The 19,024-nt window shown below is 54.5% G+C and overlaps 7 protein-coding genes across 7 annotated transcripts; 4 read left to right on the top strand and 3 right to left on the bottom strand.

Moving 5' to 3' along the window:
* Nucleotides 1-485: 485 nt before the first annotated feature.
* SHM2 (Serine hydroxymethyltransferase, cytosolic) lies at nucleotides 486-3,029 on the bottom strand. The gene is made up of 4 exons (XM_062913491.1): nucleotides 2,781-3,029; nucleotides 2,670-2,720; nucleotides 2,237-2,601; nucleotides 486-2,170 (listed from the first exon to the last, which is right to left on the bottom strand). The coding sequence occupies exons 1-4, from the start codon at nucleotides 3,021-3,023 to the stop codon at nucleotides 1,180-1,182; spliced, it is 1,650 nt and encodes a 549-aa protein (XP_062764903.1). The 5' UTR covers nucleotides 3,024-3,029; the 3' UTR covers nucleotides 486-1,179.
* A 206-nt stretch (nucleotides 3,030-3,235) lies between these two features.
* On the top strand, nucleotides 3,236-6,321 carry APR1 (aspartic proteinase precursor). Its single transcript, XM_062913492.1, has 3 exons — nucleotides 3,236-4,678; nucleotides 4,741-4,897; nucleotides 4,970-6,321. The coding sequence occupies exons 1-3, from the start codon at nucleotides 4,577-4,579 to the stop codon at nucleotides 5,902-5,904; spliced, it is 1,194 nt and encodes a 397-aa protein (XP_062764904.1). The 5' UTR covers nucleotides 3,236-4,576; the 3' UTR covers nucleotides 5,905-6,321.
* A 189-nt stretch (nucleotides 6,322-6,510) lies between these two features.
* On the top strand, nucleotides 6,511-9,974 carry QC763_509010 (uncharacterized protein; the record flags this gene model as incomplete). The annotated part of the gene is made up of 2 exons (XM_062913493.1): nucleotides 6,511-7,173; nucleotides 7,280-9,974. Exons 1-2 carry the CDS (start codon nucleotides 6,950-6,952, stop codon nucleotides 9,972-9,974), a joined length of 2,919 nt encoding a protein of 972 aa, XP_062764905.1. The 5' UTR covers nucleotides 6,511-6,949.
* A 1,313-nt stretch (nucleotides 9,975-11,287) lies between these two features.
* Nucleotides 11,288-12,297, top strand: YMC1 (carrier protein ymc1; the record flags this gene model as incomplete). The annotated part of the gene is made up of 3 exons (XM_062913494.1): nucleotides 11,288-11,414; nucleotides 11,494-11,642; nucleotides 11,731-12,297. 3 exons carry the CDS (start codon nucleotides 11,288-11,290, stop codon nucleotides 12,295-12,297), a joined length of 843 nt encoding a protein of 280 aa, XP_062764906.1.
* A 112-nt stretch (nucleotides 12,298-12,409) lies between these two features.
* On the bottom strand, nucleotides 12,410-15,007 carry QC763_509030 (uncharacterized protein). Its single transcript, XM_062913495.1, has 2 exons — nucleotides 13,347-15,007; nucleotides 12,410-13,266 (listed from the first exon to the last, which is right to left on the bottom strand). The coding sequence occupies exons 1-2, from the start codon at nucleotides 14,934-14,936 to the stop codon at nucleotides 12,517-12,519; spliced, it is 2,340 nt and encodes a 779-aa protein (XP_062764907.1). The 5' UTR covers nucleotides 14,937-15,007; the 3' UTR covers nucleotides 12,410-12,516.
* Nucleotides 15,008-15,343: 336 nt separating this feature from the next.
* QC763_509040 (uncharacterized protein) lies at nucleotides 15,344-16,681 on the top strand (the record flags this gene model as incomplete). Its single annotated transcript, XM_062913496.1, has 1 exon — nucleotides 15,344-16,681. The coding sequence occupies one exon, from the start codon at nucleotides 15,344-15,346 to the stop codon at nucleotides 16,679-16,681; it is 1,338 nt and encodes a 445-aa protein (XP_062764908.1).
* Nucleotides 16,682-17,179: 498 nt separating this feature from the next.
* On the bottom strand, nucleotides 17,180-18,585 carry cmk1 (Calcium/calmodulin-dependent protein kinase type I; the record flags this gene model as incomplete). The annotated part of the gene is made up of 2 exons (XM_062913497.1): nucleotides 17,180-18,334; nucleotides 18,406-18,585. The coding sequence occupies 2 exons, from the start codon at nucleotides 18,583-18,585 to the stop codon at nucleotides 17,180-17,182; spliced, it is 1,335 nt and encodes a 444-aa protein (XP_062764909.1).
* Nucleotides 18,586-19,024: the final 439 nt, after the last annotated feature.

Raw genomic sequence — 19,024 nt, forward strand, 5'->3', positions numbered from 1 at the left:
AAGCGAAAGAGAGACGTACATATACACGCTTTATACACTGCTGCTAATGTTTTGGGGTGTTGTTGGGTTCTGTTGATGCTGTGTTGTACGTTGGAGGGGGATGGGGTGTGATGGAACTGGGTGTCTGTAAGTCATTGCAGATAGATGTACGGGCTGTTTACTGTAGGTAATGGTTCATGATATTGGTTGGCTACTTGGGTATATAGGTGGTTTGGGTATGGGACCTATCTCACACATCAAGAAACAATAGTGTAGAAGAAATATCTACGGAATTTTCAATCGGCTGCTGTCTGCCTGAGATAGTGACAAATGAAAGAAAGAGTGATGAATATCTTGCGTTGGAAGATGAAGGGAGAGGGGTTCTGTCCTGTTAAAATGTTCCTTTTTTGACATCCTTGACATTGTCCATGGGACTGTCCTCATGGTTTCACTTTTCCCTTCCTGGCTTGCGACTTAGCAAGTCAACAAGCAGGATGGCTCTTTATCCTGCAAACAACTTCTCCCAGCTTTCCCCTGCAAATTGATCATGTCGACACAACCTTACATTTCACCCAAGAAACCGTCACATAACACATGTATACTTGGACGTATTTCAATTTCGTCTCTCAACTGCTACCCAACGACCACATCCGCATGTAACCCTCCTCACCTCCGGGTATAACCAACCGCGTTGAAGCGGATGAAAAGCAACCAGCCAGAACAGCCTCTCCTTTGATCCAGCACGACATACATACACATACCGTACCAACTCACCATGTTCAGACACATAAAATCATCACCCCATACTCCTTCCCTACCCCCCTTGTTACCCAATACCTGGCAAGTTGATGACCAGTAACAAAAAGAGATCACCTCTCCCATACAACATTGCAAAAACGCCGCCAAGATATGCTCTTTGCAAGTGATCATGAAAAGAAAGTGACTTCTTTCTCTGTTAATTCTTTTTTTCCTTTCCCATTTGATCTCTTTTTCCATGCAACCCAGATTTCCCGATTCGTTGAGGTATATCTCCGTGATCCCAAGCACCATTACTTTTTAGATGCTATGACACAAAACAAAAACCATGACCCATAAAATAGAAAAAAACCCCGCCCTCTACCTTTTGTTGAACAGGTGGCAAATTATACGCCGGATATCATTCCCCTTCCACATAATTTTTGAAACAAAACACCGACCCGTTTAAAGGCCAGCGTCGACTCTCCAGCCCTCAACGGGGAGGGGGAAGGTGGAGGACCACTCAGCGATCTCCTTCTTGAGCTCGTTGATGCGGGGAACCTCGCCAGAGGCAACCTTGGCCTTGAAATCCTTGAGCTTGTTGGCCTCCTTGGGGAGAGCAGCCTGGACCTCCTTGCAGAGCTTGATGCTCTCGTCGATATACTTGGCGACGCGCTCGAAGTCGGCCTCGCCGAAGCCACGAGAGGTCATAGCGGGTGTACCAATACGGAGACCACCAGGGGTAAGAGCGCTCTTGTCGCCGGGGACGGCGTTCTTGTTGCAAGTGATGTTGATCTGCTCGAGGAGAGCCTCGACACGGGCACCGTCAAGAGCGAAGGGGCGGAGGTCGAGGAGGACCATGTGGGAGTCGGTACCGTCAGAGACGAGCTTGTGGCCCTGTTCCTTGAAGACTCTCTCGAGGGTCTTGGCGTTGGCAACAACCTTCTCCTGGTAAGCCTTGAACTCGGGGGAGGCGGCCTGCTTGAGGGCAACGGCAAGAGCGGTGATGGTGTGGTTGTGGGGGCCGCCCTGGTGCCCGGGGAAGACGGAGAAGTTGATCTTGTCCTCGAGGTCGTAGAGGGTTTCCTTGCCAGTCTTGGCATCAACGGAGCGGACGCCCTTGCGGAAGAAGATCATGGCACCACGGGGACCACGGAGGGACTTGTGAGTGGTGGTGGTGACGACATCGGCATACTCGAAAGGAGTGGGGATGACGCCGGAGGCAACGAGACCAGAGATGTGGGCAATATCGACAACGAGGTAGGCACCAACCGAGTCGGCAATCTTGCGCATGCGCTCGTAGTCGATGAGGCGGCAGTAGGCCGAAGTACCGGCGACGAGGATCTTGGGGCGGAAGAGCTGAGCGTTCTTCTCGAGCTGGTCGTAGTCAATGATGCCAGTGTCAAGGTTGACACGGTAGGGCATGGTCTCGAAGTAGGTGGAGACAGCAGAGATCCTAGGGAGGCCCATGTTAGCTCTCTGTGGGGTAATGTAGATCCGGGGAAAGCTGAGAAATGCTTACTTGCGCTGGGGGGTCTGGTAACCGTGGCTCAGATGGCCACCGTGGGGGAGGTCGAGACCCATGAGTCTGCCGTGAGGAGGCATGATGGCCTGGTAGACCTGGAGGTTGGCAGGGCTGCCGCTCAAGCACTGAACGTTGACACCCCACTTCGCGGGGTCGAGGTGGAAGGCCTCAAGGGCACGCTTCTGGCAGAGAAGCTCGATCTCGTCGATGTGCTGGTTGCCGCCATAGTAACGAGCGCCGGGGAGACCCTCAGAGTACTTGTTGGACATGGGGGAGCCGAGGGCATCGAAAACGGCGCGGGAAGTGACGTTCTCGGAGGCGATGAGGATGATGGACTCGCGCTGACGCTGGATCTCGTGCTTCTGTAGGAAGGGTCAATGCTGCTGTTCCGGCCATGTATCGAGGCTATTCAATTCCAACGGAGGCGTACCATGATCTCAGCGACCTCGGGGTCAGAGTCCACGAGGGACTTCTCGAGGAGCTAGAGGCGGTGAGTCAGTATGTGAGGTCTTCATCATGGGAATAGAGTCTGTTTACGAACCTGCTTGTGCTCCTCGGAGAGGGCGTATGTGCTGGAGGCCATTGTGTCTTGTGTGTAAGTCGGATAACTTGGGGGATGATGGTAGGAATTGAGTTTGGTGATGAGGAAAAAAGAAGAGAAAAAAGTTTGAGAGTGAGACGAGGATTCACAGGGTCTTTGTCTTTCTTTGGCGGGGGGCCGTCTGGAGGGGGGATCGGAGGGAGGAAAGAAAAATTTGGGAACCCCCACTTCGTGACTGAGCATCAGTTGCGGAGCTTTGCAGCGGAAAGGAGGGGCAACAGGGGCGTTTGGAGGGGCTTCGGTTGGGACCTCACGGACCTGCAACACCCAGCCAGTGTCATGCCAAGCTCATCATGCATCTATCGAAGTCTACCATGACCGAATCGGTCATATTCGGCCACTTTTCCACAGCGATCTCGGTCCTCTGTTCCTGATGTTTGAAGGTGGAGGTTATCTTGGGAGTCTTGGCCATCTCTCTATAGGACTTTTACGATGGAACTACTGTAGGTAGGTATGTATTCTGGACACTACTACAGACGCCAATTCGATGTGGTATCGCACTATGCGGTCACCCACTTCAGAGAGATCTACGCACCACACCGCATGCACCGACAGACCGACCGTCCCGACGTCGCTACACTGGAATGTCTGTCGTGAGTCTGGCCCGGGATCGGGACCGGAAAATCGGATCAAGGTGGAGTTGCGTGCCGATATCTCGATCCGAACAGTTGGGAGTCATTGGCTGTCTCTGACTTAGACCGGTGAACCTGGGAATGGATAACGCGTCATCTTGCCATAACCCGCTTGTAATCTGATATAGGAGGGGAGTGAAGTCTCTCTTTTAAGAGGGCGTCGCGGCCTATCGATAATTTTTATACTCCCATCTTTTATTTTCATTGTTCATAAAGCCTCAAACTCGCAAACTCTACACCAGAAAGCCTGCTTTTCAGACTCTTCGAGCTGACCTCTCAGTGGATTGAGCGCCAATCAGACCAGGGTGCCATCAAGGTTCTTGCCGCGGCTCACCATGGCGAATGCCATCCATCAATTCAACAATCCATTCAACGACACACCGGCTGATGGCTTCAAAGAATGATGTGCGCTCGGGAGCCTGTTCGACAGGTCACGGGATCGACTATTAGATGAGGCGGACAGGTCGGGCAGGCGGACTGGGTGGACAGTTCTGCACAGATGGGCTGGCTATTGCTGGCTGTATGGTAATGGAATCCCCGGAAGCGAGAGTCACAGTTGGATGAAACGGTCAGCCAAGGTTCCCAAACGACCTGCGTGATCAATCCGCCCAATCGTTGCCATGGTTGCCGTACAATACCACTGTAATTACGATACATCTTGTGCCTGGCCGCTGCTTCCCCGCGCCAAGACGTCATGAGGCAGGGGAGACCACACGCAAGCGGAGGTATCACGATACCCGATACGGTTACTCTGTATTTCTCACCGGCCCGTCCGTCGTCAGCAGCGCCACCCTGCCTCTCTGTCTGCCGCCTGCCACAACAAGCCAAGGCTGCGTGGCCAGCCAAGCAGCACCCCCAGGCCCCAGGGCCACCCCAGACCCAGCAACCTTCGTCACCGTTAACCTCTCCCCATCCATCTCCAACTGACTTGCCCCAACTCTCTTTCTCCTCCCTCCCCCCTTCCATTTAACATCAGTCTTTTGACTGCATCCATTTTCCATCAACACCATCGCCCACAAACCTACCTCCACACCTGACCGACCCGACGCTCTCTTATCACCACCGTCTCTCTTTTCCCGCAACCCGCTTATCGGACTGCCCAACATGAAGGGCGCTCTTCTTACCGCAGCTGTGCTGCTCGGAGCCGCTCAGGCCGGTGGCACCCACAAGCTCAAGCTCAAGAAGGTCCCTCTTGCTGAGCAGCTGGTATGTTTTTATCCATTTTGGAATGTCTGCGACAGTTGTTTGCTAATGCTTATCGTGTGCAGGAGGCGGTCCCTCTCGAGACTCAGATGAAGCACCTCGGCCAGAAGTACATGGGCATCCGGCCTCAGCAGAGCCATGCCAATGCTGTCTTCCAGGGCTCGCTCGCCGACCCTAAGGGCATCCACCCCGTTCCCATCTCGAACTTTATGAACGCTCAGTGTATGTGCATTCCATCAAATGACGCTCTGCGATAAGATGCAAATGGCGCCATACTAACCCGTGCTGCGACAGACTTCTCCGAGATTACTATTGGTACTCCTCCCCAGTCTTTTAAGGTGGTCCTGGACACGGGAAGTTCTAATCTTTGGGTGCCGTCGGTGGATTGCGGGTCTATCGCCTGCTACCTGCACTCCAAGTATGACTCCTCTGCGTCTTCGACCTTCAAGGCCAACGGGTCTTCGTTTGAGATTCGGTACGGCTCCGGGTCGCTCAGTGGTTACGTGTCGCAAGACACCATGACTATTGGCGACATCAAGATTAAGGAGCAGGATTTCGCCGAGGCCACCAGCGAGCCTGGTCTGGCCTTCGCCTTTGGCCGTTTCGATGGTATCATGGGTCTCGGTTTTGACAGAATCTCGGTGAACGGGATTGTGCCCCCCTTCTACAAGATGATTGAGCAGAAGCTCATTGATGAGCCCGTGTTTGCTTTCAAGCTTGCAGATACCGAGGGCGAGTCCGAGGTTACATTTGGCGGTGTCGACAAGGACGCGTACAAGGGCAAGCTTATCACGATTCCCCTCAGACGTAAGGCCTACTGGGAGGTGGACTTTGACGCCATCTCCTATGGTGACGACACTGCTGATCTCGAGAACACCGGTATCATCCTCGATACCGGCACCTCCCTCATCGCGCTGCCCAGCCAGCTCGCTGAGATGCTGAACGCTCAGATCGGTGCCAAGAAGGGCTACACTGGTCAGTACACTGTCGACTGCGCCAAGCGTGACTCGATGAAGGATGTCACGTTCAACCTTGCTGGCTACAACTTCACTCTCGGCCCCTACGACTACGTCCTCGAGGCTGGCAGCAGCTGCATCTCGTCCTTCTTCCCCATGGACATGCCCGAGCCGGTCGGACCTCTCGCTATTCTGGGAGACTCCTTCCTGCGCAGATACTACTCTATCTACGACCTTGGCGCCAACACTGTCAGCCTTGCCGAGGCCAAGTAGTACAAGCCACGGAAGTCGCTTTCCATCGACGACCCGGCCAGGAGAAAGAAGAAGAAGGGCGGGAGACCGTGATGACAGGATGCCAGGATGGGATGGGATGGGATGGGATGGGATGAACAGCGCAGGGATCGGAGTTGGTTTCATTTTGTTTTTGTTTTTTTGCGGTTGTGGCTTTGGTTTGATCAGTTTGTATTTTTGCTGTTTTTGTCGTTTCCGGAGTTGGCACAACACACATCATCATCAATCAGTAATGCGGCGGATGGAAACTGTACCTTACACGTCCAAAGCAACAAATTGCGCGCAGAGTAGTGTTTTCCTTGTGTAAAGTAATCATGGGATAGCAATCCAGTAAAACATATTACTGCATTATTTTTACTTTACTTTACTCGGGAGTGTACTGTGCTCCGTACTTCCGTAGTTATGCTGTGCTCCGTGTCATCCATCTGTCTGATGCTGCGACAGATGCAGCCAAATGCCAAATGCAGAGTGCAGTGCTGGGCAGCAGGGGCTGAGGGGAGGGGTGGTGGCTGGTCACGTGCCGACCTGAGGGAAAAGTGCTCCACAGACTGGACGGAAGGGGACTAGTGTGGATAAGCCTCGCGCTGGCTTTTCGTAAACCAGTCCTCGGGGGTTGAGTTTGAACGACGGCCCTCCGCCATCACTCCTCAGCCCTTCGCAGCCTGCAACAGACAAAAAATAGCCATCGGATGCCGAGTGCCGCCCCAAGTCTGACTTGAAATCCAAAGGGCACCCCTTTCCCCATCCCGTGCTCCTGTTTTGGATGAATTTGGCCCGTTGAGAGCGCGCCCGTGGTGCAGACGACAAAAGAGGCTGCTTGCTGAGGGTACCGAGTAAGCTGCTTGCTTTGCTGCCGCTTGGTGCTGCTGCTGCTCTCCCTTTCGCGAACAGGAACACGCGAATCGCGCGACAACTTGCAACCCACGCAGCTAAAAATTCACCCACCTTTTTTTTTGCACACGGCCAACCATCCCACCTCCCGGGGGTCCATCACCACCTCGACGGGTCTACTCATTCCCCGCCAACCATGGCTACGCCCGACGTCGCCGCGCCGAGTGTCAACGGCGTCGCAGCTTCGTCGCGTGCAGACTCGCCCGCAGACTCAATTAATTCCTCCACCAAGCGGAAACGCGATGCGAACGACGACCAGCAGGACCACAACGACAAGAATTCCAAGCCCCAGGTGAACGGCCTCCAAAAGTGCCACGATGATCAATCCCTCATTCGCGACTTTTTTGATGTTCTACAAAGGTATGCGCTCTCTTGCCTTGTATCAATTGCTGTGCCTTCATGACAGCACCGTTGCTTCGCATCTCTGCCCTTGGCTACCCTGGACCACTGACCTCATTCCCATCAGCCACGACAAGACCACTCCAGCCATCCTCAAGCGCCATCTCCAAGTTCCCGCCCCCGACGGTGAGCCCTCCCTCAAAAGAGCCAAATCCGAGGAAGACGAGCCGACCACCATTGCCGACAAGGTGTCACAGGGGGCCTACCGAATTCTCGACGACCTGATGTGCGATCTCACCAAGGCGGTAGAAGACCAGGTGAAGGAACTCAAGATTGAAGATGGTGCTGCCAACGGGGACGTCATCAGCCAGACGAAATCCTTCAAAGCCGCGGCTTTGGAGCTGTACCGACGAGAGCTGTCGTACCCCAAATTGCCCCAATCTTTACCGGCGGTGCGACCTGGCCAAAAGGAAACAGGATCTGAGGGTAGCTTGGTCTTGTCGACGTTTGGTCAAGCCCCGAATTTAAGGCCACTTTTTACCAGTCTGCAACATCCTGCTTCACCCGATGGAGTCGTCAAGCCCTTGGGAGACGGGCAGTTGCCCAATGGAGTTACTGCGACCAAGATTTACCCAGACGTGTGTGCGGCCAGCGACAAGAATGCCCGTTCGCTGACACTAGGAGAGCTGTTCCCTTCCCCAAGAAACCTGCCACCTCTGCAACCACCAAAGGCGCCCAAGAACACCACTAAGAGCAATGTTCTTACCTTTTACCACCCCGAGCTTACCGAGAAATCCAAGTATCGTTCTGGCACTTATTTTTCCCAGCCCCTCTCCACTGGACACTGGCTGGATTACAGCAACGCGACACCGGCCATTCACGCCAAAACCAAGCAGCGCGAACGAGCCCAGAGCTTGGCAGGAGTCAAGCCTTCATCAGTTGAGCTGGAACTGTCGGAAATGGAAGCGCTTTTTCGAGGCGCCTTCTCCAGCTTCGCCCCGAGTAAAGATGACTCGGCTGCGATTGTGCCTTCGAGCCTCATCAGCCGGATTTGGTGGCAGCGGGTTGGTCGACGGAACTTTGAAAAGATGAACGAGGAGGCGTTCGATGAGAAGGAAGAGGAGAATGCTGTCGATCCCGCTTTGGTAACCGAGATTGACGATGATTTGGTCAAGGAAGCTATTGAGAATTGGGATTCTGTGGTTGTTGACCCTACTTTGGATGAGGTACTCGGAAAGAGGTCGGATGGGGAGAAGGAGGTGGAGGACCTTCTCGACGAGGTGACTGACATGATTGAAACACTATCCTCTTTCCAGCGGAACCGCAACCTGACTGTACCGACCAGTCAAGACCGGTACTCAGCCGACCCCAACAATGGCGATATGCTGCGCAACGGCAACGCCTCGCAACAGCCAAGTGAGGAGGAAATGATGACGTATGAAACGCTCAAGGCACAGCTTGCCTTGATCATCCAGAGCCTGCCTCCCTACGCCGTCGCTCGTCTCAACTCGGACAGGTTGGAAGAGCTGGCTGTCAGCACCAAGATTGAGGTTCGGTCAGATGACTACAGGGGTGTCATGGAGGAGGATGAACCAGCACGCCTTGCGCGACAGGCCGCTCAAGCTGCAACAAACGCCGTCCAGCGCCAGGCGCACAGGACCCCGAGCGTTTCTTCCGCCACATATGGCAACCACCAATATCCCGGTCAGTTCCAACCGTCGGCCCGTCCCATCGCCAACGCGCAGCACTTTCCACAAACACCGGTTCGGCCTCAGCAGAACATGTTCCCGCGGGCCCCGTCTACCGTCCCGATCCCGCAGCCGCATCACCAAGTCCAACCCCGCCAACCGCCCCCTACCCAGTACAGGCCAGCACCGGGGCCGCAAATGTATGCACCGCAGCTTGCCAAGGCCCAAGGGCCCTATGGCCATTCTGGTGTTCCTCAGCCCTACGTCAACAGTCCCACGCAGCAACGGATGCCACAACCGCCGCCGCCACCTCATTCTAACTATATGGGGCAACAAGGCGCACCTCGTTATCCCCAACAGGGTTACCAGCAAAGCTTTCCCCAGCATCAGCAGATTCACCCCCAACATCAACAGCACCCGCAGCATCAGCAGGTGCCACACCACCAGCCGCTGGCTCAACATCCACCGCAGCACCCACATAACCCGCAGCACCCGCCACAACATGGGCAGCAGGCGCCTTTCCCAGCCTACGCTAATGGCGGACCTATGCAGCGGACTATTTCTCCGCAGATTCCACAACAGAACCCATATGGACAATCGCCAACCCCGCCGCAACAGCATCAGCAACTACCCCATGGGCGCCCACCTTATGGACCTGGTACTCCTGGGATGCCGCCCAACAACGTGCAGCATCGCGGGCCTTATCCTGCCTCGCCAAACATGATGCAAGGGGGCAACAGACCGTCTTCGAGCCTTACTGGCTTTGCAACCGTTATGCCCGAGGTACAGCAGCGCCAGGTCATGGAGCAAGCTCGCGCCAGAGCGGATGCGGAGCAGCGTGTGAGTGGACACATGGGCAAGGTTGCTCAAGGCGAAGTTGTGGGCTTGGCAGGGATTGGTCTCGGTGGGCAGATGGACGTCCATAAGATGGCAGCCGCCAACAAGATGCAAATAGGCAACAACGGGGCGTCACCAGGGCCCAAGATGGCCATGCACCAACCAAGTCCGACACCTCCCATGAATGGCACACAGACACCGGTGCCCGTACCGCATGTTCCCAGCCCGATGCAGGGCGTTGTTCCAACCCCGAGCCCCGGACCTCAGGGGCCCTTTGTCAAGCCGGCCATGCCTTGAAAGTGTTCACCAAGGGTATAAACAATCGAAAGAAGTATATGCCTCTATCCACATGGAAAAAAGCATTTGATGGATGGGTTCCCAGAAGTGGTGTATAAAAGGGGAAAGCAAGAGAGAGAGAGAACGTTCTCAATGATGTAATGGATGGATGGATGGATGGATGGATGGATGGATGGATGGATGGGAAATAGATAACCACGAGGAAAGATGGGGCTCGGAGAACGGGAAGTGTAATATCATATTCTTATTTTCTGTTTCTTTTCGTAGGGAGGGGCAGGAAAGCGACAGGCAGGAAAGGTTTTTTTCAAGTCGGAACAATATCGGGCTTTTCTTGTGTGCTTTTCTTCTCACCTTGATTTTGTTTCTGTTAGCGGACAGGGCAAGAGGCAGCGGCGTTTTGAAAAAAGACTTTTGAGTTGTTCATGAGCGGAAACTGGCACTGCCTTGGTTCAAAAGGGAGGGTGGTTTGTTTTATCTAAAGACAATGCATTATTATTTATGATACTGTTAAAAGGGGTAGTTGTTGGATGTATGGGGGGTAAGATCTTTTGTTGCTTGAGTTGAATTGCCCAATCAAGAGCTGTCTAATAATACAACTTACAACTTGGGCAGTTGAACAGATGCCAAAGAATTGAGTCTATCTGGCACATGTCCTGAAAGACTCCAACATGATGAGTCAAAATATCTATCCCACCAATGGCGTGCTCCTTGCCAATGTTCGCGTTGAACGCCTCTCAAAATCTGGAATGCCAGTCCTTGATATCGTGAAATCGGATATATGCATACATCTGCGTTGTCCCCTGCTCGAGACTGCCTTTTATATTTCCACCACCTCAATGAACCCTTCAACATGTCGAAATCCCACTCCCCAAAACATTCCAGCTTCGGATCTTTATTTTGTCCTTTCATTGATCAATCTGTTACCTCCAGGACAACACCAACAGCCATATCTTCGTCAACCAGTGTCATGCATCTACCCCGATATTGAAACCCCAAAGCACGCCATCAGCCCCCTGTCCTCGCCTGCCAGTTCAGGTTCCCCACACTCTCTCTCACTCAGGTCCTCCACAGTTCGTTTACCCCAAGGTACAGAATAGATACAACGACCCCACACCCCACCACCACGTCTTATAAACGGCCACGAACCCGAGACCGGCCCTTTTTTATTTTCTGGGAAAGATAACACACCCCCATTGTGATTTTGGCAGGGCCGGACGGTTGTCGTTGTTGTTGTTGTTGTTGTCGTTGTAGAGAGCCTCTTCTTCTTTTTTTTCTTTTCTTCTCCTTTTCCAACAAGTTCAGACTTCATAAAGATGGCCGCCCCAACAACCCCCCAAGACCTCGTCCTCCCCGAACCTGCCCCCTCAAGCGGCGGCGCATCCCAGACATTCAAAGATCTGTTTTCCGGCGCAGCAGGTGGAATCGCTCAGGTCCTGATCGGTAATGAACCCCCCCTTCATAATTCAACAACTCTTTTTTTCTATCCATCCCCGTACTAACCTGTTGTTGTTTACTCAAGGCCAACCCTTCGACATAGTCAAAGTCCGCCTCCAAACCTCCACCCTCTACCCCTCCGCCCTCGCCGCCGCAACCTCAATCTACACGACCGAAGGCCCCCTAGCCTTCTACAAAGGAACCCTCACCCCCCTCCTCGGCATCGGCGCCTGCGTCTCAATCCAGTTCGGCGCCTTCCACTACGCCCGCCGCCACCTCGAATCCTCCCTCCCCCTCCCAATCCCAACTCTCATACTCCCAGTACTATTCCGCCGGCGCCTTCGCCGGAGTGGCAAACTCGGTCCTCTCCGGTCCCATCGAACACGTCCGCATCCGCCTGCAAACCCAACCCCACGGCCCGGCACGTCTCTACTCCGGCCCGCTCGACTGCGTCAGACAGCTCGTCCGCCAGGGGGGGTTTACCCACGGCCTCTACCGCGGACAGGCGGTCACTTTGATCAGAGAAGCGCAGGCGTACGGGCTGTGGTTCTTGTCGTTTGAGTGGCTCATGAATTCGGACGCGAAGCGCAACAGCGTCGACCGTAAGGAAATCCCGAGCTGGAAGGTGGCGCTGTATGGTGGGCTTGCCGGGGAGGCGCTGTGGTTGGGGAGTTACCCGTTTGATGTCGTCAAGTCAAAGATGCAGACCGACGGGTTTGGACAGGGGCAGCAGAGGTATAGGAATATGAGGCATTGTTTCGCGCAGGTTTGGAGGCAGGAGGGGATGAGGGGGTTTTGGAAGGGCTTGGGGCCGACGCTGCTGAGGGCCATGCCTGTCAGTGCGGGGACGTTTGCCGTGGTGGAGATGACGATGAGGGCTATTAACTAGATGAAAGACAAGAGGAGAGGGGAGTGATGGGAATGCTCCTCAACGGGCTTGGATCCACCACGTCAAGGAGTTGGGGAGTCTTCAACGAAAGCGAATGTATTGCATGTTGGTCGGGATATTGTACACCAAAAGGGTCGGATGATATCCATTTGATTTTGATTTTTTTTCCCCCTTCTCTAGATTTCTAGCCAAATGAAGCGATTTGTTCTTCTTCTATTCCTACTCGGCATTCTCAACCCTCCTCCCCAAAATCTGCCTCGCATTCGCAGCCGTCAAGCCACCATCCGCAACCCCGACCTCCTCCAGCATCTTCTTCGCCTCGGTATTGTCTGTGTAAACCATGTCTGTGGCCTTCTTCAACGTCATTCCTTCTCCCTCGAGCGGCAAATTCAACAACCTGACCGCATCACTCAAGCTCCCCAAGGCATTCGACCCATCGGGGATATACCTCTCCACCACCCCCTCAATCGCGGCCAGATCCCTTGCAAACTGTGCTGCGCCTGAAGCGGTGAACTTGTGCGACATTAGCACCTCCGTCCAGAGAATATCATTCAGCTTCTCCAGCGCCTGCCGCCAAACCCTGCGGAAGGGAGCGGTCCCCAGTGCCCGGGAGAGGAAGTCGAGGTCTCGTTTGAGGATACGGAGTGGTTCATCTAGTTCGGCCGTGATGGCTAGATTATCAACCTCGTCCGAGATGGTGGTCCACTGTGCGCGGTGGAGGTAGGCTCTGAAGATTTTGTGGTGGGAGCTGGCTAGTGCTTCCGACAAGAGCTTTTGGGCGGTTTGCCTTCTCGCGCTGTAGGCGGCGATGGTCTCGTCAAAGAGGACGCCATTGTCATTGTCTTCTGTGCCGACAACAGCCGAGGTGCGGTTCCGGACGTGGTCGTAGCTCATGCCGCCGGCGAGGTTGCTTTGGTCTTCGGTAACCTTAGCGCGGCTTTGGAGTTGTTCCCACATGGTGATGAAGAACTTTTTGCCTATTAGCTTTTTTCGGGGGTGAAAAAAAGAAAGAGAAAAAAAAAAAAAAAGAAGGGAGGGGGAAAGAATACCTCTTCGTTGCTCCAATCTTTCAGCGCATTCACCACATGATCCGCACTCCCATAGACCTTACACAACGTCTCCAAAGCCCCCGTCCCCTCCAACGCAGCAATCTGCTCCTTCGTCACCCCAAACGCCCTCCCTACCGTAGACGTAATGCTCAAATACGCCTCCAGCGTCCCCCTCAAGTGGTCATGATACTCATCCAGAATAGTAAGCTGGATATCAATCAGAAACCTCAACTTGTGCGAAAACCTCCTCACCCTCTCATACTGCGTCGTGACGCTCTTCAACAGATCCGTCACCCTCACCGCCGCAAACGTCGGCTTCGTCTTCCCCGCCCCAGCAAAATCATAGTCGATCATCCTCGCATCCTGAGTCTTCATGATACCCTGGTATCTCTCGAGCGCAAACTGTTTTTCGGCTTCCAACCAAGTTCTAAAGTGATCTTGCAGAACTTCCGAAGTCAAACCCCCCCATCCCTCCTCCACATCATCATCCCCCCCATCATACGCGAACCCTCCCCTCAACGTCTCATCAAAACTCATGAGCTGCCCCATCAAGCTGCTCAAAAACGCCGCATCCCCCCTCGTAGCCTCAAGCGTATCCCTCAACTTCTCCCTCACCACCGGCAACATGGCCGTAATAAACCCACACACCGGATCCATATACACCATCCTTTCCCTCACCCCCGTCTCGGCAAACCTCGCCGCCAACACCCCGCCAAAATTATCCCTCAGGAAATCCTCCCATTTCTCCAGCAAGGCAGTAAACCAAGGGAAACAATGCGCCCCAATCGCCTGCGGCGCACTGGTGGGTTTATCACTCATAAAATGAAACCTAAACTCCTTGACAAAAATCTGGGCCATGACCTCAAACGGTAAAAGGGTAACCACGGTCGGTGAGTAGAGAACTTCAGGTACCTGAAGATCAATCAGCTTCTCAAAACAGCCAAGCCATTCCTCATCCACTTCTGCATTGTCGGGATCAACGTTGGGCCATTTCCTAGCTTTGAGGACCGCTTCCAGCTCGGCCGACATGGTGGCTTTCATCTCGTCCCATAACGTCTCTGTGACTCCCTCGACAAAGTTAACCAGATGCACCGCTGCCCCGTCTGCATTATTTTGCAGCTCCTTGAGTCTAAGACAGAGCTGCTTGAGCTTGGTGTACGGCTCCAACGCCTGCTTGGGAGACTCGGGGAGGTGCGATCGGGCTTCCTGGCGGAGTTTGGCCACGTCTTGGAGGAGGAGGAGGTATTTGTAGGCTAGGTCCACCTTGCGGAGCTGTCCCATCGGTGCCTCGAGGCGTTTGATTGCTTCGTCGGGGGCGTCGGAGGAGGCGATGATCTGGAGGCGGACGTCGATGGAGGATTGGAGGCTTTGGAACTCGTCTATTTGGGCCATGAGGGCGTTTTGGCGGTCGGATTCCGACTGCCTGGCCTGGGCGAGGGCGGCGGTGGCGTCGTCGAGTTGGGATTGGAGCTGGGAGCGTTGGTGTTCAACCGAGGAGAGGAGGGTGTCGAGGTGATCGAAGTCGGTGGTGGATTGGAGCTTGTCGTCGAGGTAGTCCTCGAGGCGGATGTCGTGTTCCATGGTCGTCATGGTTGCCGGAAGAGACGTCAGAGCTGTCGTCGTTATAGAGGGATGTTAGGTTGGGTAGGAAAGTGAGAAGCTCAAGGCTGTTCAGGGTGACATGTCCTGAGCTTGGATGGCAGGTGGGGAGGTGGAGCTTGGTGATGTGGTCGCAGCTCCCAACGGCGGGCGTATTTTACAGAACCTGGCGTAATTACATCCGATAATACCCCGCCGTGACGACATTAATTGCCATTTGCCGGCCGGGATTTTCGAGGCCGAGAACTTCCCCCGAAGCTGCCGTCCGAAAATAAAATCTTGGGATTTCTCCCTGGACCCTGTTTTCCTTTTTTCTCTAGGTCCGAGGGCTACTCGGCAGCACATATCCCACCACTATTCCAATTGGCTCCTCAGTCAATCCCTTCAATGGCCCCAACATGAGGTCCATTCTCCCCCATCTCGGGTTTGCTACCCGCAGCATCAGCACATCCCTCGCCCAAGTTCCACGACGACCCCTCCTTGCGCAGGGTCGCAACCCCCGGCGTCATCGTGGGATTCAAACCACTCCCTCTCTGCTCCGCGCAGATGGCGGCGAACCCAAGACGCCCACCAAACCAACTCCCAAGGAAGACAAAGCCCAAGATGAAAGATCAGACAAGCCCAACAACCACCAGCAGCAAAAGCGCCGCAAGCCCCCCCTCCGCAACTCCCTCCACCGCGTGGCCATCGTAGCCCAAAAAGGCAAACCCACCCCCAAACCAACCCCCTCCGAAAAAGCCCCCGATGCAGCAGAAGGCTCCTCCACCATCTCGGCCGTCTGCGTAGCCGACTCGTTCGACATGGAAAAAGTGGTCGATATCTTGTCTAGTCACAACTTCACCCTCGACCCTGACAACTCGGGCTTTGAACTCTCCGAAGTCGTCCACGCCCGCGGTCTCAACAACGGGGATATCTTTGTCTTCCCCTCAGGAACGGTGGTCGCCTGGGCGCTCCCCCCTGACGTGGTCAACACTCTCGCAACAAAACATTTGCTACCAGCAGCGGAACAGCCTTTTGTCGAAAACAAAGAGGTGGAAGACCTCGAGTTCGTCGCCGACCCAGAGGCAGAGGAGTCAAGGGTGAATGGAGACGTAGTAGTCCTCGGCACAAGAAGGGAACTCGAATCCGGCGAGGGGCTCGACACAACCCTGGCCAAAATCGCCTTTTCATCCGGCCTGGCAAGGAGCACCAAGCTGGCGGTGCTGGAGTCCTCCCTGACCCGTTACCTGGAAAGCACTCGCCACATCCCCGACCGGCTCTCCCAGGGGCTCCGCGCCCCGCTGTCGAGAGATTTAATCCTCAAAAAGGCGGGCGAGCTGTTGAACTTGAGGAGTCAGCTGAATCACTACAACGACCTGACGGACTCCCTGCCGGATATCTTTTGGGATACCGAGGAGAAGCTGGAGACGTATTACGCCAAGATTGGGAAGGCGCTGGATGTGGGGGTGAGGATCAAGACGTTGAATGACAAGATGACGTATGCGCAGGAGGTGATCAATATGACGCAGGGGGTGTTGGATATCAGCGAGAAGATGTCTAGCGAGGCGCACAGTACGAGGTTGGAGTGGATTATTATAATACTGATTGCGATTGAGGTTGGGTTTGAGCTGAGGAGGTTGTATATGGAGAGGGGGGAGGACAAGTTTGAGGAGAGGGTTTTGGAGGAGGTGAGGGGGTTGAGGGAGGAGGTCAGGGGTTTGAAGGGGGGTGGGAAGGAGGCAGCGGCGGCGGCGTGAGATTGGAAGGTTTTATATACAAGTTTTCACACAACTACTGTTTAGATATGATACCCAGCTCTGTTTACAAATTTTATTTTCTGGTTCAAAATGATTTGACGGAGAAATATTATGCCCAGTGGGTGATGATAAGCAAGGTGTGGTTTGTCGGGTCTCCATAGACATGTCATACATAATCACATGAACCGTAGAACAGAATCTGTTAAAACAGGAAAAAAAACAAAAAACAAAAAAAACTTGTAGTCGCTCGCTATATTGGTATTTGTATCTGTTATCCTCCCACCTCACCTGAAAAGAAAGCCCTTTCTGTCCCTAATCAACATAGCTCTGTCCCGTAGCAGAGCTCCTGACCCATTTCCTGGTTGAAAACGCACTACTCCCAAATCATCAACTAGGAAACCCGCTATCCCTTCCCTGAGTGGAACAAACATCAAGAAACCTAAACCTGACCATCATTACACACCCTCTCCCCATTTCACTCTTCCTTCTCAGACATCATCATCGCCGACTCTCCCCTCCGCTCCAAAGCCCCTTGCTCAACTCAACAACCCTGTTCGCCTCACTCCCCGGCCTCAAACTAGCCGGCACCCCCCCCAAAGGAGCATCCTCCATGCTAACATCCCCATCCTGCTGCTGCTGCTGCGACCCCCCACTCACAAACCCACTATCCCTCCCACCACTCCCAGTCGTCGAACCCCCCATCCCCGAAATCCCACTATCATCCCTCCCTCCCCCAACTCCAACGCCCCCCGCCGGCGGTATCCCCCTCTGCGCCTGCAGCCCCCTCCGTCCCGGCTCACCACTTCTCCCCCCGTTCATCCCCCCCCCATTCTGCCCCTCCCTCAACTTATTAATCGCCCTCACCGTATCGATAGCAGCATGCAACGTCCTCCTCGCATTGAAATTCTTCTTCACCGTCGGCAGCAGATTAGCCCCTTTATCCCCCTCCCCATCCTGCCCCTCCCCACCACCACCATTCTTGTTCAGCCACCCGGCCACAAAAGGATGCTGCAACGCCTCATGCGCCGTCATCCTCTTCCCCGGATCAATAGTCAAACACCTCTTGATAAAGTCCTTTGCACTCTCGCTCACCCCCCTCCAGTACTCCAACGGCGTAAAGCTGTAATCCGCATTCAGAATCGCCTGCATCTCCTCAAAGTCGCTGTCCCGATCAAACGGCGTGTACCCGCACAGCAAAAAGTACGTAATCACCCCCAGCGCCCAGAGATCAACCGGCTTGCCGTGGCCCGTCTTTTTGAAAATCTCGGGCGCCATGTACCCCGGCGTGCCGCAGGTGGTCGTCAAGACGTGGAACTGCTCCTCGTCCATGATGCGCGAGAGGCCGAAATCCGCAATGAGCAGGTCGGCGTTGTCCTCGGGGGTGCGGAAGAGGAGGTTCTCCGGCTTGAGGTCGCGGTGGACGATGCCGTGGTCGTGGAGGTAGGCTATCGCCGAGAGCGTCGCGCGGATGAGGTCGGCGGCGTCGGATTCGTAGTAGGAGCCTTTGCGGCAGATGCGCTCAAAGAGCTCGCCGCCGAGGGCGAGGTCGGTTACGAGGTAGAGGTTGTTCATTGTTTCAAAGTAGTCGACGAGGGTGAGGATGTTTTGGTGGCCCATGGAGACTTTGCGGAGGACGGCGATTTCGTTGCGGACCTGTTCATTTCCCCCTAGGTTAGAGCAGACACTTGGGGAGGTTGTCAAAAGGGGGGGGGGGGCCAACATACCATGTGCTCACGTCCAGCCATCAGCCTCTTGTTAATCACCTTGGCGGCGTAGTACCTGCCGGTATCAATGTGCACGCACTCCTTCACGACCGAGTAAGACCCCGCGCCGAGGGTCTTGCCGACTTTGTATTGGCATGGTTGGATGTTGGGTTGGGCAGGTCGGCCGCCGGGGGTGGCCATGGTTGGGGATGTTTTTCTTTTCCGCCTGTCAACTGTAGCTGGGTAGGTATGTCGTCGACGGTATGGCGGTGTCGCTTACGAAGCTCGCGCGCGCGCGCAGACTGTCGGTATCGTCGTCGGTGGTGTATGTCCCGTCCACAAGATCAACCGCACTCTCCACCTGTTCTTTACACTTGTCGTTGTTGTCGTCGTCGTCGGTAATAGTTTGCCTGGGCGCCTTGCGCAGCCTTATCCTAGTTGGTGTAGCAGTAGCCAAAGGGGGGAAAACTCCTCTGACCGCAATCGGGCAGCTAACCAGCCAGCCAGCCTTGCTGTAACGCAGTGAGAAGTAAGTGCCAAAAGAGGGGGTCCAATCGGACCAAAAGGGATTGGATGATTTGTCTCGGTAGAAATTGAGGGATTGGTTTGGGAGGGAGGGAATAAGTCCGGGGTTTTGCTA

The sequence above is a fragment of the Podospora pseudopauciseta genome (genome assembly GCF_035222475.1).
Source record: "Podospora pseudopauciseta strain CBS 411.78 chromosome 5 map unlocalized CBS411.78m_5, whole genome shotgun sequence".
Classification (NCBI taxonomy): Eukaryota; Fungi; Ascomycota; class Sordariomycetes; order Sordariales; family Podosporaceae; genus Podospora; species Podospora pseudopauciseta.

What these genes read in the sequence shown, in the direction of transcription:
- SHM2 (XM_062913491.1), bottom strand. Translation starts at nt 3,023, where the DNA reads ATGCTCAGTCACGAAGTGGGGGTTCCCAAATTTTTCTTTCCTCCCTCC. An exon ending in TCTCCGAGGAGCACAAGCAG is followed by an intron (nt 2,721 to 2,780) that starts GTTCGTAAACAG and finishes CACCGCCTCTAG; the next exon opens with CTCCTCGAGAAGTCCCTCGT. An exon ending in TACCAGACCCCCCAGCGCAA is followed by an intron (nt 2,171 to 2,236) that starts GTAAGCATTTCT and finishes GGGCCTCCCTAG; the next exon opens with GATCTCTGCTGTCTCCACCT.
- APR1 (XM_062913492.1), top strand. Translation starts at nt 4,577, where the DNA reads ATGAAGGGCGCTCTTCTTACCGCAGCTGTGCTGCTCGGAGCCGCTCAG. An exon ending in TCCCTCTTGCTGAGCAGCTG is followed by an intron (nt 4,679 to 4,740) that starts GTATGTTTTTAT and finishes TATCGTGTGCAG; the next exon opens with GAGGCGGTCCCTCTCGAGAC. An exon ending in GAACTTTATGAACGCTCAGT is followed by an intron (nt 4,898 to 4,969) that starts GTATGTGCATTC and finishes GTGCTGCGACAG; the next exon opens with ACTTCTCCGAGATTACTATT.
- QC763_509030 (XM_062913495.1), bottom strand. Translation starts at nt 14,936, where the DNA reads ATGACGACCATGGAACACGACATCCGCCTCGAGGACTACCTCGACGAC. An exon ending in AAGATTGGAGCAACGAAGAG is followed by an intron (nt 13,267 to 13,346) that starts GTATTCTTTCCC and finishes ATAGGCAAAAAG; the next exon opens with TTCTTCATCACCATGTGGGA.